The following is a 14,789-nucleotide window of genomic DNA, read 5'->3' as shown; positions in this document are numbered from 1 at the left end:
GAGAATGCAAAGTGCCTTGCAAATAATTGAGTTCATAGCTTTTAATAAATAATTGCTAAATTAAGAGACAGATGTAAGCTTGAATTAAGGAGAGGAATTTTCTTCCTCACTATTAGAGCTAAGTAGTGTTTTAGAGGGCTTTTTGTTCAGGTATGGGTTAAACTCAATGACTTTATAAGTATCTTCCACCTCCGATTTTATCCTTGCCTTCATCCTCCAATAACAGTCTAGCTCCCTTCAACTACTATATGACATATTTGCTTTCCAGTATTTTACAAGAAGATAATTTTAACTTAAGTATGATAAATCCTCATATTTACATAACTGGAATTTATAATTCCCAAAAATCCACACTTCTTCCTAGAATCTATGTCCAATGCTGCTAACATAGCTATTTCCTTTGGTTATATTTATTAGAAATTTGGTTAAGTATTCCATTCTGGGTCTTAAAAGCAAATTCTCAGAAAATCTGTTGAACACATTCATTAAACAAGCAAAGCTCTTTTAACAACGCCAGATATGAATCCTTAAGGTATGAAAAGTAATAGCCTGGTAAATTTATTTCTTTCAATTTAGACTACTACTCCACTAATCCCAATATGTTGCTTCAATTCCAAGAAAAATGTAAAAAGAACTATACTGTAGTTTTAGCATACAATCTATAATCTGTATAAGTACTTTGGTTTTCCTGCTTGCACCAGGAATATATTATATACATTACATATTTACATAAATTTACATGGATTTATAATGGATATATTCCTGAAAAATTGGCTGTAAAATAAAATTCAGATTTTTCAATTCATTTATATTATAATTTAGGATGTGACCCCACATCTTTTTGGTGTTCTGCCAACGAAAACACAAAAGAAGAATAGTCAGTGATAGTGGGAGGCAAAGGGTTGGGTTGGTATTTGCCATTATCTGTTTACTTGTACCGTTCTAAGAAAGAACATTAGGAGATGTCCAGCTGCTAAATAGCCAGGGAACAAGTTGTGGAAAGAATTCCGTTAAAATTAATCTCATAACACATACTGAAATATTTTCATGTTTTCTAGGCAAGTAAATGGAAATTTTCCATTGTATAATTGAAAACGGGTACACCAGCATTCTTTGTCTTCTTTCTGTGATGTAACTTTCAGAGATCTTGAAAAACAACTTCATTTACTTTCTTCATCATAGATTGTAAGAGGAAACATGGTACACAGGTAAGAAGATCAGCACCAGCATCAGGAAGTCATGAGTTCATGTTGTACTTCTGATACATTCAACAATGTGACCAGAGGCAAGTCACTTAACTTTTCAATATCCCAGACAAGTAAAACAAGAACTGCCTGACTACCGCAGTGGAATGAATTTTCATACTAATGTTACTGTGGCAACTAGGTGCCACATTGGACAGATCACTGGAATTAAGAGTCAAAAATAAAACACCTGTCACTTCACTCTCGCACAGTCTGCTTCTGTTTCTATAAAATGTGGGCAGTAGGATGGGAAGTCAGGGGTACCTGATGACCTCCAAGGTCCATTCTAGTTCTAAATCTATGATTCTATAAATCACAAGATCTGGGCAGTACCATCCTTACTCATTGCCTTGAGGAATAACCAAGAATTCAAAGATCTATTTAGAAGAGTTTCTAAAACACCATAATTCTTAGATAAAGAAGAGCAACACTCATGCGGCTCCTTCAATTGGAGGGACAGTAAAAGACTAGAACCATAATGTAAGGTATAAAGGAATCTGGATCTTGCCACCCCTCACTAGGAAAGTGGGCTATTTGGACAGTGCAGATCTGATAGAAGGGATTTGCCTGCCCAGCAGCTCAAAATCTTCCAGGAAACCAAACCAACAAGTCACTCTAAAGTGCTGAGGGCCCTTTTGGAGTCACGGATGCATGTGTTGCCCCACTGTGAACTCCAAACTGACTTCCTTTTCAAGGTGATTTTCAACTAAAGTAACATTGAATCAGAAGGGCAATGAGGGCTTTGAGACCATGGTAAAGAATAGTACTCACAAAAACGGAAGAACTATATTGATTGTGGGGTATTACGAACCATTTTATATGCTTTTTAAATTGGCACTCCTACAAGTCCTTTGGGTCATATGAATATTTTGTGGGGTGAAAGTGTTCTGTACCCAATGTGCACTTGTTCCCTCAAATACTTTTACTAGAGTCAGAAACCCTATTACTCGCATTTGTAGAAGGCCAGACACAAGTTACATGGAAGGAGGGGCATAAGCATTTATACTGCACCTACTATGTGTCTGGCACAGTCCTAAGCACTTTGCAAATATTATTTCATTTGATCGTCACAAACAACACTGAGAAGTAGGTGCTATTATTATCCCCATCTTACCTGTTGAGGAAACTGAAACAAACAGAAGTTACATACTTGCCCAGGGTCTTATATAGAAGCTTTAGGTGGTAGGAAAGGGTCATTTTGTTGATTTTATCTTTAAAAAATCTGAATACAGAAGGACAAACTTTTTTGTAGACATATATCAAATATTCACATTCTCGTAACAGGTTAAGTTTTGTACATCTGAAAATTATATTGTTCACTTCCCAAGTCATCAAAATGAAAATCCTCTGAAATACTCAGCATGCTATAATGGATAGAGAATTAGCCTCAGAGCCTAGAAGGCCAGGGTTCAACCTATGAAATGTTATTACGTGGCTTTGGCTCTGTAACTCTGGGCAAGTCACTTAAGCATTCAGTTCTCTGTACAATTTAGTAAGACTCTGAGTTGCAAAGAAGGCACTGACCTGCATTAGTAGAAGGAGTTTGTTTCTTCCTGTTTAAACCAATAAAATCACAGTTTTAGTCCCTATCCTCAAAAAATTCAGCAAAATAATAAGACTCTCACATATATTTTGAATATGATACATTATCTTTCTCCAAACTTTAAGGGTTTTAAAAAAAAAAACTCAGACTATACTTAAATTATTAAAGACATTTGATCCTTAAACCATTTCTTCAAGTTATTTAATATAGTAAGCAATCATTTTTATCTTCAAAGAAAAAAACATAAAACTTAGCAATGGCAATAAATTTTAAGTTTCAACTTTAAAAACTAACACTGGCCACCTTTAAAAAAAACATGAGCCTCATAAAAGTGTTAAAGTCTATCTGATATTTTATTTGCATATTTGTGTTCCTGTCATTACCACAAGTAGACCACAAGTACACTCAGAAGCTTATGTGCCAATTATGAAAACAGCTATGTTCTATTTATCTTTGTACTTTCACTAAGAAATAACACTGTAGAAGTACTTAATAAACATTTGTAGAATGAATAAATGAATATACCCAGTATACAAATTCAACACCAGCAGTACAAAAGCTTGCCCAACTTATGTAGCTAACGTTCCACGTTTTAAAAAGTTGTTAAAAAGCACACTTCTTTATTAACATTTAATGAGAGAATATGTTATACAGTTTCACATGATATGATCTTTAGGCTCTAACCCCTGCTCTTCTTTAAAATCACCTGTCAAAAAGAAAAGAAAAGTATTATTTCTTTAATATATAAACCTTACGCCAAAGGGTACAACAAGAACAGTTTTCCTCTAAAAGTCTCTTGAATTCTACAGATAGGGCACACTAAAAACAAACAAAATTTTGATTTTGCAAAACTGTTGTGATTTGTGATTATTTGCATTTCAAAAATAGTCTTCAATTTATAAAAGTACTCAATCAGCTCTCCTTAAAGATTCTCCCATGTATTAAGTATTTAATTTATAATATTTAACTTTTATACAACTTTTCAAGAAATAGAAAATAACCTGTTGCATAACTGAATTATACCGATATTTTAAATCACAGCCCATTTTCAATTAAAAAAGGAAAAAAAAACACCTTGAAGAGATTAAAACCATCCCACTTTTATGTCCAGAAATGTGCAGCTGGCTTCTATGATCATACTTTTCCCAACAATAGAATGAGCTTTAAGATATCTGGATACACATTGACTTCACCTTTACCCAAACATCAAATGGAACTACGCCCAGAGATTAAGCTTGGGTAGGAACATTATAAAAAAATGAATTTAGGAAGAAGTAGCTTCTTTGTCATATAAATATCCTTCACAAGTTTATACAGATATAATCTTGACTCCCAGTTTAAAAATTAAGTAAACATTAAAAAATATTTCTCATGATCAAGGAGAATATATGTATGTTTTGATGTAATCTATGAATGTGAGTTTTGTTATCTTGGTTATAACCATATAAGTGTATAATCTTGTAATGTCAAAGTGCTGTTAGAACTAAAATGACCAAAAAAAATCAAATTTTTTCTCCTAAATTAGTATCAAGTCAGTTCATTTTTGAATCCTGTAGGTACTTAACTTCCCCACCTAAGACAAAACTATGTGTATATGGAAAATCTAATTTATTTCAACTTCAATTTAAATTCAGTAATATGCTGAACACAAGCTTTGACTCCATCACCTACTATTAATTGAGGGATAATTAGCCAGAGGTTGAGGGATAAAGGAGGAAGCAGGAACAGTTGACCTATTCCATGCTCTTAGTGCCCAAGAAAAGAAAGTCAGCTTTTATTGTTACCTTTGCTGCAGCAATAATATGCTTGTCCTTAATTATCCTACTCTTGTTCTGAAAAGCCTGCATCCTGGTTTCTTCTGCTAATCGATGAAGAAATAGTAAACAGTTCAAGTGTACCTTATAAAGAAAAAATTTTAAAAATTTCCATAAGTACTTAAAAAATTAGTTGATATACTGAAATAAATACCATATTACATATGGACAGTGCTCTGGTTTTCAAAGTGTTTTTGTGTGCATTATTTTATATGATCCACCCAACAAATATTCCTGTTATTGGTAACATCACTTTCCAAGTTACTCAGAATCCAAATCATAAGGCAATTAAGAGGCAGAGCCAGGAATAAAAATTCATGTCTTAATGATTCAGTCCAGTACTCTTTCCATTTGACACAGAAAATTCTAAGTACTAGAGGATAAAGATCTTATACAATGTTTGCTTCTGTCCTAATACAGTAATTCTTAATAAGCAATTGATGAATGACCCTAAATAATAAAAGTTTAGAACTTAAAAGTAACTTAAAGGTTACTAAATCAAACCCTTCCTCTTAGAGATGAAAAACTGAAACTCAGAGAAATCAAGTGACTTGCCCAAGGTTATATAGTAAGTAGCAAAGACCAGATTTAAATTCTAACGTCAAATCCAGCAGTTTAAATTGAATCACTTTGCCTTTTCCTTTTTATTACAAACCCCAAATCCTATTAACAATAATCAAGACCCAGAGAAATTAAATGATTTGCTCAGGTCATACAGGAAAATAAGTGGCAGTGTCAGGATTTTAACCCAGGTCCTAAACTCCAGATCTGACACTGATTCATACTACTTACTATAACAATTTTTTTAAGGAATAATAATTCCTCAAAACTTTTATGAGCCTCAATTTTTTTTTCATCTTAAAAATGAAAGGACTAGATCAGATATCCTCTGAAGTCCCTTCCAGATCTAGACCTACAACCTAAAGAGACACCTTTGGCATTATCATGAAATCATTTTAACCACTTTTAAATCTTTTTAAAGCTACTCACTTCAATTCAGTAAGGCAGATCCACTTTGAACCTAATTCAAAGGGATTCAGTTATTCAACTACAAGAGTTCACAAAAACGTAGCAATGGAAGGGATCTAAGAGATCATGCAATACAGCTCCATCATTTTAGAGATGAGCAAGCAGCAACCCATAGAAGCCAAGTGACTTGCCCAGGTAGTAAGCCTTCAGACACTAAACACAGTACTCTTTCAACTGTACCATATTGCCTTTTACTCTTCAAATTATTTCATATTTGTTTATTTGTGTATATGCTATATACCTGCACTCACAACATAAGCTTCTTGAAAGCAGGCAGTTTATCTTTGTATTGCCAGCACTAAGTTTACTGCGTTGCACATAGTAAGTACTTAAATGTTTGTTGAATTGAATTAATGCAACTATATGTATATTAAATAATTGCTGCCTAATGATGTATATTTTCTATAAATATAGATCCTAGTTAATTGTCCAGTCTTACAATTTGCTTTGCAAACTATCCAAGTTATTTTATATCTGCTTAATTTTTAAACTATGACCACGAGAACATTTCAAACAAAAGTGGCAATACAATGATATTCAATGAGACCAGATTACTATATATCAACAGTAAGGATAAATTTGATCAATTCAAATTTCAAAAACAACACTTCTGAAAGGCCAAAAATTTCCTTCAAATGATATGATTTACTAGGTACTGATTTGAAGTGTTATCTTTACAAAATATTCAGAGTCATTTGATAAACAATTGCCTAGTCTCCACATTCAGAGGCATTTTCCTGATATTTAAAATAGTTTCACAAAAAGTCCACCCAAACTTGTTTACTAAGAATGATTTCTTCTGGTACTAATGGGAAGTTAAATAGTTTTCACAGGAGAAATGCTCACAGGACAGCAAGATTGCAAAAATGGCACGTGAAATGGGTCCCAAAGTAAAGTCCAATGTTTTTCACAAAACAGGAATAGAAAAGAAGAGCAACTAAATGATACAAAAGAACAGGAGGTGGTAAATTATTTCAGTGGATTAAGATGAAAAGAATCTGAAAGAACACTAGCTATGGAAGAATGCCAGGAAAAAGGAAAACATGAGTTTAAAAGAAATAAAAGGAGTTCTGCAAAGTTTAGTAAGATGATAAAAGAGATTCGTTTAAAAAAAAATGATGCAATTGTGTGGTGAGATAGCTAGGGAGACAAACTACTGCAAAGAAACAAGTAATGAAAGCATACACAGCTTTACAAGAATTTCCTTCCTGATGAAACTGAGAACAAGCGAAAAATATGCAGAGTCTACATTAGCCATTTTTTTAATAGGAAAATCTAGCAATTAAAAAAAAATTTCATCAACGTAAGCAAAGATCTTCAACGTAGTGACTTTGAAGATGGGCTGAAACCCAGTGAGCAGTACTCATTCCATTTTCTAGAAGCAATGCAGCAGAGGAGGCTGAAATCTCTGATCAACTCTTGAATCAGCTACTGCCCTGATAGAAAAATATGTCAATTTTTCAGGATGACCATGAAAGTTGATAAAGCAGGACACTGGGTCAGACTCAAAGCCTAAACAGTCAGTGAACCATGACCTAGGTGAACTTTAAGCACCAAGGCAATTATGAGCGAGTGTAGTTAAAATGAATTAAAAAGCATACATTAAATGCCTACTAGATGCAAAGCACTATTTTAAGCATTAATGATATAAACAGAACAATCTGGGCTCTCAAAAAGCTCACATTCAAATAGGGAAAGAAAACATATATGTGACGTTTTCAGCTGCAAGTCATGTGATCTTTACTATAATTCTCATTAATAAAACAATTTTCATTTCTGATGTTGAACCATTTGACAGTACTAAGAAGGTAGGGGCTACAGCAGGTGCCAAGGCCATTACCAGGCTGTATCTCCACAACAGTTGCTCCCCTGGATGATGGATAAGAGGGGCGGAAAGGGCTGAGCAGTAGAGGGTCTCAGGAATGGGGCAACACTACTATCCACAATGCTCTTCAACTTCTCCTATTCATTTGAAGGTAACAAATCCTCAAACATTCCTCAAACATTAAGGATATACCTGAATTTCTATAACTTCTCTTAACTCATATGGAAACTCTCATCCATGAATTCATCTAACCCTTTTTTGAACTCTTTTTTTCTTTAAATCTATAACAACTTCTTAAGACAGCAAATGCCACATAAAGCCACAAAGTCTAAAGCTAGAAAGCACTGAGTGATGTGCCCATGGTAAAGGCCAGGAGTCAAATCCAAGTCTAGGGTTCTTTCCGTTGTACTAGTATTGTTTTAGAACATAGATGGTAGTACATCCATGTTCTATTAGAGAGAACACCAGATTTGTAATCAGAGAACCTAGGCTGGCCTACTAGTAGGCCCTATCACACTATCACATGTGGCCATAAGCAAGTCCCTTAACTTCTCTGGGCTTCAACTTTATCATTTGTAAAATGAGCAAGTAGTACTAGACAATCCCTAGGGTCACATCCAGCTGTCTACAAAACACTTAAATTTTATATGTAAGGAAAGCAATCTGAAAACAGAAAAATATTCCAGGGACAGCTAGGTGGCCCAATGGATAGAGCTTTGGCCTTGAAGTCAGGAGGACCTGAGTTCAAATCCAGACTCAGACACTTGACACTTACTAGCTGTGTGACTCTGGGCAAGTCACTTAACCCCGACTGCCTCACCAAAAAGAAAAAAAAAATATTCCACTCTGCTAAAATCATTAAAAATTTACCTACTAACTAACACTGTCATTGGTTAATAAACACATATCCTGTGACTATGTAATAAGCAATTGAGGTGGGAAAGAATAATGGAAAATATGCAAATTCTTTTTTTCAAAGTCAGCTTCAATATACAGGAACACCTCATTTACCTCAGATAAATGGAGAAAGAGATAAGAACCTGAGGGACAAAGAGACCAATTCTGTTCCTTCTAGTAGTTTCTATAGTGGGGAAATAACAGCAACTGAAAATACAGAAAGGAGTCTAAGTCATTTCCTTACTTCTCCAAGTCTTTTAAAGAGGCCCATGAATATAGTAGCCATATTTCCTGAATGTAATTTGTCTTTATATATAGGGCAAACCATTTTACCCATATTGTACCCAAAAGATACCTAATAGTTTTCAACATTTAATAACTTGTTCATTCTTACTTTAACATCTTGGGAACCTTCTCTTAAGATCTTCCCAATCTCTGTCATTAATACCTAGAACTTTATCAAAAAATTGCTAACATGCAACTTATACTAAGGAAAATTTTAAAAATCCTAAATAGTCAATGAAAAAGAAATTTACCTCAAAAACCAAGATTTTGTTAATGCTAAATAATCTGCCTAAATATGTGTGTGCATATGCCACTTACTTACATTAGAAAATGTGGTTCTCACCTTTAACAATTTCAAAATGACAAGTCAGTACAATTCACACCTAAATTTAGTTCTGGCTGTCTAGGTAACATGGTAGGCTAGTCAGAATCCTATTAGAACAATTCTACATATAAAAGATACTTTTTAAAGCAACTTTCTAAATTTCTTTCTTTTATACTTTCCTAAGGAACTGAGAGTATGTCAACAAAATACAATTTCTCCATAATAAAGAATCAGAAATAGAAATTTAACACTACTGGTGGCACTGCTTTAGTCAGATGGACAACCATTTGCCTGAATATACTGAGAAGAAGAGATGGGGAAATTGGTGACCAGCCTTATTAGCAGTTCACATTTATAAATATGTCCTAACAAATATTATGGCAAAATGGACAATTGATTCAGGGTCCTAAAAGCCCCACAGTACAAAAGAGTAAAAGGTTCTGAACTTGATCTCTCTTCCCCAAGATTCCCTTCACCTTCACCTTCATCACATTAACCTGCTTCCCTAACCTGGGGATGGACAATACCAGATTTTGCCTGCCTATCATACTGTATATTCTCCTACACCTCACTCCATTTAATATACTGTATGGAGCCTCTTGTGACAGTTCCCTGTGATGGTGTTCCTGTAGCCCACCAATTCTTAGTCTAGCATGGTTCAGAACCACCCTTGTCAGGCAGGTAGATCATGAATTACTATCCCAATTATAAAGAGACCAAGTGACATATCCAAATTCACAGAGTAGGAAAAACATCTCTACTATCATCAACAAAAGGAAAAATTAGCAAATCTATCACTTTGAGAGAAAATTCAAATTCAATAGTATTTTGAACGATTCTGCTTACTGCCATGAAATCTGAGAAATAGGCATTAATTCAAATTTCTTCAGACAACATTTAAAAAATTTGTGTATCACTTAGATCATTTCCCCAAAGCCTTTCTAAATTTTAAGAATAGTCAATAATTATAACTAATTTATTAGATTTTTATTAAATTGGTAGAATTCTATTTATGTACATTGGGATCTCTTGTATAATCACTGTCACAGAACATTTATGCCTATTTTGAATATTATTTTAAGGTGCAAAAGTCTATAGTTATATCTTTTATGAGATAGTTACATCTGATTTTTTGATGCATAGTCCTTTAACAGGAATATAAACCCCAAAAATACCACTGTTTCTACAGGAAAATACAATAACCTTCATGAAAATATTAAAAATCACAGAACTGTAGGGATGGAAAGGATTTCAGAAATCCTACCTAATCTACCTAACTCCCTCATTTTTCAGATAAGGGTAAACAAAAATTGCCTTTACATATATCTAATGACTTGCAATATTTAGGCTAATACATATAGATATAAAATCATTGGTTTCTAAAATAATTGAAGGGTTTTTATTTATTTTTATTTTTTCTTCTTGGCCCCCTTGAATTTTGAAAACAAAAGAATCAAGGAAAGACATGGGTTTTGTGAATTTCTGATGATTCACTTTTCTTATGAACCAACAACAAAATTTTTAAAGTTGAAAATTAACTTAAGTTTTGTCCAACCAGCTACTCAATGCATAAAACTTCCATATAACATGCAAATGATGACCCAATGACCCAAGTCCTAATTCTGCCTTCTCAAGCTATACCAAATACATATATATATATATATATATGAAAGCTTTCTTTAAAAAGATGTCTCTTCAAATTATTTGAAAACTATCATGATCCTCACCACCTGAATTTCTTTTCTCTTCATAATATAAACATTTCTAGTTCCTGTCAGCTACTTCACACTACTGTTAAGCAGCAGTCAATTGAAATCAGTCTTTTCCATCTGAACTGCTATTCGGTCAGACATCTCCTAGTCTATATTTCCACAGTTTATGTTTTTAAATTTCAGGCCTTGTTTATTTACCCCTATTAAATTTTTCGATCCCTAAGTCTAACCTGTTATTTATCTTGTTCTTTCCCAGTTCTCCTACAACATAGCAGTTATCTCTTTTGCCTTCACTGTCCCCGATTCTTAGAATTATCTCATTCCTTACTTCTGCCACTTGCAATTCCTGGTTTCCTTCAAGATCTGCCTCAAGTGCCACTTTAAGCATGAAGCCAGATACTAAAGCCCTCCCCTTTAAAATTTCCCTGTTATCAGCTTTCTATACATTTTGCCATATATGTACATATATGCACACCTTGTCTCCAAACTCTCAGGGAGGTAGAACTATTTCACTCTTTTATTTGTGACCCCAAGTGTCTAGCACAGTGCCTAGAGGATAGTATTCACTTAAAAAATTCTTGTTGATTAACTAGGGACCTAGTTAATACTACTAATAAACTAGGCTTCCTTGGATTGGTATCCAGCTATTTCATGTATGAATGTCTTATTCAATTAGGCTCACACTTTCAGATCGAAACTGTCACAAAGTCCTTTCTATCTCCCCTTCAACAGTTATTCACATGAAAATAGTAAAATATTCTAAATATAATTTCAATAAAATGCTTGAAAATTAGATCCAATATCGACATAGTACTTAAGAGTCAATAGAGCAGGGTTCATGTCCCAATTGATATTTATTGGCCAAGTGACTAAAGCTAAGTCATTAAATCTTCTAGTCTCAGTTTCCTCATCTGTAAAACTGGAAAAATAATACTTGCATTACCTACCTCTCAAGGTTTTTGTTATTTAGTTCAATTCAACAAGCATTTATTGTTTATTGTGTGCCAAGCACAAGAGATACATAGATCCCATCCTCAAATAGCTTACATCCTGCTGGGGAGATACAACTTTCACATAGATAGATTAAGGATAATTTAAAAAGAGAGAGTTCTCAACAAAGGAGTATCAGAAAAGATTTCTTTTATGAGGATGTACCTCAATTAAGACTTGAGGTAACCTAAGAATTCTATAAGGTAGAAGTGAGGAAGGTATGCATTCAAGTTATGGGGAATAGCCTACGGAGGCAAAAGTTGAGAAGCTTGGCTCAGAAAATAGCAAGTAGGCCAGTTTGTGAATATGTGAAATATGTGAAAAGAAATAACATGAAATAAATCTGGAAGTTAGGTTGGAACAAGATTACAAAGGAGAATAGGTGAGAGAATCGAAAATTGGTTCAGAAGTAGAATCAATAAGATCTGCTAAGTGGACAGATGTGGGAGTGGAGGGAGAAGGAAGAGCCAAAGATAGCACCAATATTTCAAATGTGAGAAGCTAAATGAAGTCAAAAGAGGAAAATAAATTATAGAAGAGATAAAAAGGTTCAACTCTGATGTGAGGTGCTGTTATGACATCCTGGTGAAGCCCAGCAGGCAGAGTTGCAGACCTGAAACTAGGTATTTAAAACTGAAAAATTAGTAAAATTTTCTCTATGATTCTTTTTTTTTCAAACAATGCTTTACCTTACTTAAAAGGACAATCCATTAAATAACAAAGGGCTTTGTAAGATACCTACTACCACATCAGTTTAGTTTACTATTCTCATTTGACACAAAAGGTTCTACTGGGTCAAGCTTTCTTTTTCTACCCACTGTTACAGTATTTTTAAATTTTACATTAAACATACACACAGAAATCATCATAGAGCATTCATCTGTAATAAATCAAAAACCCAAAGGAGGCACATGAGAGCTACAAGATTTAGTTAGATTAAATAGATGTATTTACTAGGACTGCCCCTAGGCAAAAAAAAAGGCAAGAACTAAAAAAAGTAAGAGTCAGTACTGCCTATTTTAGTAAGAATACAAGGCAACAGAAATCAAGAAGTCAAGCTACACACAAGTATTTGTGTCCACTTGGTGTTCAGCACATTATCTCTGCCCTCAAGGAACTTACAATCTAGTTAGGAAATAAGATTATATTTAAGACAAAAAGTGAAAGCAAACAAGTGCATTATTAACTAACAGAGATGAGACAAATTGTTAATGATACAAAGTTCAAAGAAGCTGGAGAGACACCTATATGAACTAAAGCTGGTGTTCATGACATGGAAAGTTTCACTGAGGAAATCAGATTTGAAGTAGTCCCCTGGAAGGGTGTACATACAGGTGAAGAATTCCAGGTGAGGTTGGCTGGGGAACCAAGTAAAGCAGAAAAACTAATAAAAGAATACGAATCTTTACAAGATTTTTCTTCTTAATGAAATTGAGAACAAGTGAAAAATATTTAAATGAGCAAAATATTTAAGACTTAAGCAAAGATTTCTGGAGGAAAATCATGAAGTTATTCACAAATGAAGAACACAAGGTGTCTACTTTGGGATAACGGGAAATAAAAATGGATGAAAGGGGGGGAGAGAAGTAGTCTTAAGAAGAAAGATACTAAAATGAGCTTGTCACAACAGGTAGTATATTAAGTGATAATCTGTTCTGCCTCAGTACAGCAGAAAGAGCACTGATTTCAGATGCAAAAAACCTGCGACCAAGCTCAAATCCTGCTCTACCTCTCACTGGCTGTGCAACCACAGGCCAAGTCATTTAGGTCCCCTGGGGTTCAGTTTCCTCATCTTTTGGGCGGGGCGGTTTGAGATGACCTTTAAGGACTCATCCAGCTCTGAACCTGTGATTCTATGACCTATCTGGCCCAGAAGTTCCTTCACCTGCAAAATGAGGTAATATCACCAGCACCCCCTACCTCACAAGGTTGCTGTCAGTTCAATGCTTTGTAACCCTTAAAGTGTTAAACAGATATGAGTCACTATACTTAAAAGATTGTGGAAATAAACAAGTGGAAAAGTTCTCGTTAGTTTCCCAAAGACTTCTACGTCGGTCTGAACAACCTCCCACGTCTGGCGGAAAAACAGCTGACTCTTCCTCCCCCTACCCTCACCCCCACCCCACCCCCGACCCCCCACGGCGGGCGGGAAAGACCTAAATTCCGGGTCAGGGGATGGGTAGGCCTGCGGCAGCCCAGGTCAGTAAGAAACAAAGCGGGGGCGGGGGTAGGAAGGGGTTCATTCCATCTCCTCCTCCTCCTCCTCCGTTGCCTTTTCCCACCCACCGCCTCCGCCTCGGCCCGAGCCGGAAGAGCCCTCACCCACAGGTCGACGCCAGACTTGAGGTGCAGCTGAGGCTTCCGTCGCTTGATGAGGTTCCTCAGGAAGCCTCGGGGAGCCTTGCGCTTCAACACCCGGGCCGCCGCCACCACTGCCGCCGCCATTCTCTCCTCGTCCTCCTCCTGCCCGGCACCAAAGCCCCGCACTCGGCGGCCGACTGGGGTCAGTCAAACGAGGGGGACCAGAAAGTCAAGTCTCAGCGAGCCTGTCGGGAGCGCTGAGCTCTCTTCCAACCGTTCAAATCCCCCGCCCTTGGCACGCACCGCGGCGCTCCGGAGTGACGTAAGAGCTCCCCCACGCGGGAGGCTCGGTGATAACTAAGGCGATTGGGTGGGGGCGGGGGCCGGGGCCTGGTAGCAGGCGCATGCGCTCCTGTGTTTTCGCCTCGCCTTTGGACAGCTAGTTGAAAGGGCAAAAGGTTCGCTCTCGCTGTTTATTTCTTCCTAAGGTTTTTTTTTTTTTTCGCTCACTTCCCCACCCCACCTCTTTTATTTTTAAATTTTCTTTTATTGTAGATTTAATATTCATGAACAAATAAAAGCATTTCAATATTCAGGACTCTTGTTCCCTCCCCACATTAAAATTTATCTACCCTTTGTTGAATTCCCTTTAATCTTTGACTTAGGTCATTTGATTTGGAGGGGGGGAAGAGTAGACAGTGAGAGCCCCATCTTCAAAGGATGCTATGAGGACGGGGCTCTCATTAGCTGGAGTCCCCTCTATATAGGTGTAAATTCTTGATAGCTTATTTTGTTACTCCTCCCAGAAGTATTTTATTTTATTT

The 14,789-nt window shown here is 35.8% G+C and overlaps 1 protein-coding gene across 1 annotated transcript; it reads right to left on the bottom strand.

Annotated features, from left to right (window-relative positions):
- Nucleotides 1-3,115: 3,115 nt before the first annotated feature.
- CENPW (centromere protein W) lies at nucleotides 3,116-14,285 on the bottom strand. The gene is made up of 3 exons (XM_027848643.1): nucleotides 13,987-14,285; nucleotides 4,572-4,685; nucleotides 3,116-3,493 (listed from the first exon to the last, which is right to left on the bottom strand). Exons 1-3 carry the CDS (start codon nucleotides 14,107-14,109, stop codon nucleotides 3,467-3,469), a joined length of 264 nt encoding a protein of 87 aa, XP_027704444.1. The 5' UTR covers nucleotides 14,110-14,285; the 3' UTR covers nucleotides 3,116-3,466.
- Nucleotides 14,286-14,789: the final 504 nt, after the last annotated feature.

This window comes from Vombatus ursinus, unplaced genomic scaffold (assembly GCF_900497805.2).
Source record: "Vombatus ursinus unplaced genomic scaffold, bare-nosed wombat genome assembly UNPS02006779.1, whole genome shotgun sequence".
NCBI classification, from domain to species: domain Eukaryota; kingdom Metazoa; phylum Chordata; class Mammalia; order Diprotodontia; family Vombatidae; genus Vombatus; species Vombatus ursinus.
This window is presented reverse-complemented; position numbering and strand designations above follow the sequence as displayed.